The sequence below is a fragment of the Austrofundulus limnaeus genome, unplaced genomic scaffold (assembly GCF_001266775.1).
Source record: "Austrofundulus limnaeus strain Quisiro unplaced genomic scaffold, Austrofundulus_limnaeus-1.0 Scaffold5, whole genome shotgun sequence".
Lineage (NCBI taxonomy): Eukaryota > Metazoa > Chordata > Actinopteri > Cyprinodontiformes > Rivulidae > Austrofundulus > Austrofundulus limnaeus.
The window spans coordinates 2,082,189-2,084,288 of NW_013952407.1; the positions used below are offsets into that span (position 1 = coordinate 2,082,189).

A 2,100-nucleotide genomic window follows, 5' to 3' on the forward strand; every position below is an offset into this window, starting at 1 on the left:
GATCTGCGCTCAACAATGCAGCCTAGGTGGAGTAGTCAAACACAGATCCATTGAGCCTTCAACACAGAGCATTTTCAAAAGACAAGCTGATAAAATAAATTTTAAAAATGTGTATTGTTCGACACAAGTGTGTATTGAACGGTTCGACACAGGTACATGTATTGTTGCACCCCAATATATAAATAATATAAAAGTTTACCTTGACAGGAGCGCTCATCTGACAGCAGCTTATAGCCTTTCCTGCAGTGGCATTCGAAACTCCCGATGGTGTTTCTGCAGAAGTGTTCGCAGCCGCCGTTGTGAAACTCACAATCATCGATATCTGTGGAAAACAGGTTGACATTCTGACCACATTTAAGCCAAACATCCTTTAAAGAGTTCTTAAAGGGGAGCTGCGGTCTGACCTTTGCAGGATTTTCCGTCGGGCTGCAGCGTGAAGCCGACAGGGCAACTGCAGTGCACGCCGGTGGACGTGTCTTTGCAGGTGCTGTCGCAGCCTCCATTGTTCAACGCGCAGGTTTCTGAGCAGATAACACGCAGAGTTCACCGCAAACTGTTTGTGTTTGTTAAAAATAATCACTGGATCTAAATCTGATCCAAGGTTGCTGCTTCAGCCAGCTGAACTTAGAAAACACAAACGTGACTATAACTGAGTCGGTCTTACAAATATTGAGACAGAATTTGGTGTTTTAGTWGTTGAGCGTTGATCCCAWCAWACGCTGAACATTGCACAACAMAAACCCTGTCTGTTAGCAAAATATCTTCTGAAACACTGAAGGTGATTCAAAGAAACTCTCAGAAAGAAATCACTGGGAATGGATCTACAATCTGAGATTGATTGATTCCAATTATTTTAGCTGCTACAGCTAATAATCAATAGKCAAACAAAAATGGCTTGAACTCAGTAAATTTCACAGATGTTAAGATGAAATTTGATGTGGTAGTAGCTGAGAGTCATTCACAACARGTATTCTGTGTAGAATATTGTGATTTATTARTACACGATATTGAATGTCATTTTATTTTTAAAATGTGAGCAAAAGGGCAACATTTCATCATCTGTTCACACAAAATGATCTTCTTCTAAAGCGCTATTTAAAAAAAATAATGTTTGGCTTATTAGAATAAAAAGAAAATTAAGAGCTGCCCTGACTTTTTTTTCTGCTGTATGTGAATTTTTCAAATGTGACATATTTTGAATTTTGTGTGGTAGTTTCTCTTTTAACCTGGTGGATGATGTAATGGTTTACATACATCATGTTTGACTGAATCACAAATTGAATAAACTCAAGCTACGCTGAAATGAACAAAAAAAATACATGCTGCCCTTCCCAAATAGATGGAAAACGTGAAATTTACCACACTGTCACAAATGCATATATTCCAGGAGGGAGGCGGGAGCTGGAAGAGTCAGCGTGGAGTTATTTCACAGTTTGTTCTAAAGACTGAGGAATGTTTCGCTTTACTAGACATCAGTCCTCTTCCCGCTCCTGTTGGCCTCACGTCACATAAAACACAATTATTCGGTTCTTCTGTGAGGCGTGTGACTGTTACCCATTGACAGTCGTCTCTTCACGCGTTTGTCCGCCTCAGTAGAAGACGTGGCGTTGTGGTCCGAGGACTCGGCGGTGGCTTCATCTCGCTCTGCGGAACACAGAAACAAATGTTAAACTGGAGAAAGAGCTTCTTCTGGGGAAATACAGAGTTAATTCTGAGGGATTTGACTGAAAAAGGTGAATCTAATTTGTTGGAGCTAAAAGAAGCAGAACACTATAGAAGCCAAAAATAACAACTAAAAYCTTAATAAAGCAAAATGCTAGCAAGAAGTATGAAGAGGATTTGTGAAAAAAGGTAGCAAAAGGCTGGTAAAACTAACACAAGGGTAGACAAAAGCAGCATAAGGACAGCTAGAAGAGATAAAAAGTAGTGAAAAGCTAACTAGAAGGTAAACGTGACAAAACATTAGCAAAACGTGGCAAAACACTTGCTAAAAAACTAAAAATGATCAAAACATTGGGCCTCATGCAAGAACCGTTCGTACGCACAGATTTGTTCTTAAGTTGTGCGTACGAGTGATTTAGGAGAATTTGTGGCATTCAC

The 2,100-nt window shown here is 39.8% G+C and overlaps 1 protein-coding gene across 5 annotated transcripts in view; it reads right to left on the reverse strand.

Moving 5' to 3' along the window:
• scube2 (signal peptide, CUB domain, EGF-like 2) overlaps positions 1-2,100 on the reverse strand; it is a 33,344-nt gene that overhangs the window by 23,489 nt on the left and 7,755 nt on the right. For all 5 annotated transcript variants that reach the window (XM_014026721.1, XM_014026713.1, XM_014026707.1 and 2 more), the window contains 3 exons: positions 1,555-1,644; positions 405-521; positions 200-322 (listed from right to left, as the gene is read on the reverse strand). In XM_014026721.1, coding sequence (XP_013882175.1) covers positions 200-322; positions 405-521; positions 1,555-1,644 — 330 coding nt within the window. The remainder of the gene's footprint in view (positions 1-199; positions 323-404; positions 522-1,554; positions 1,645-2,100) is intronic.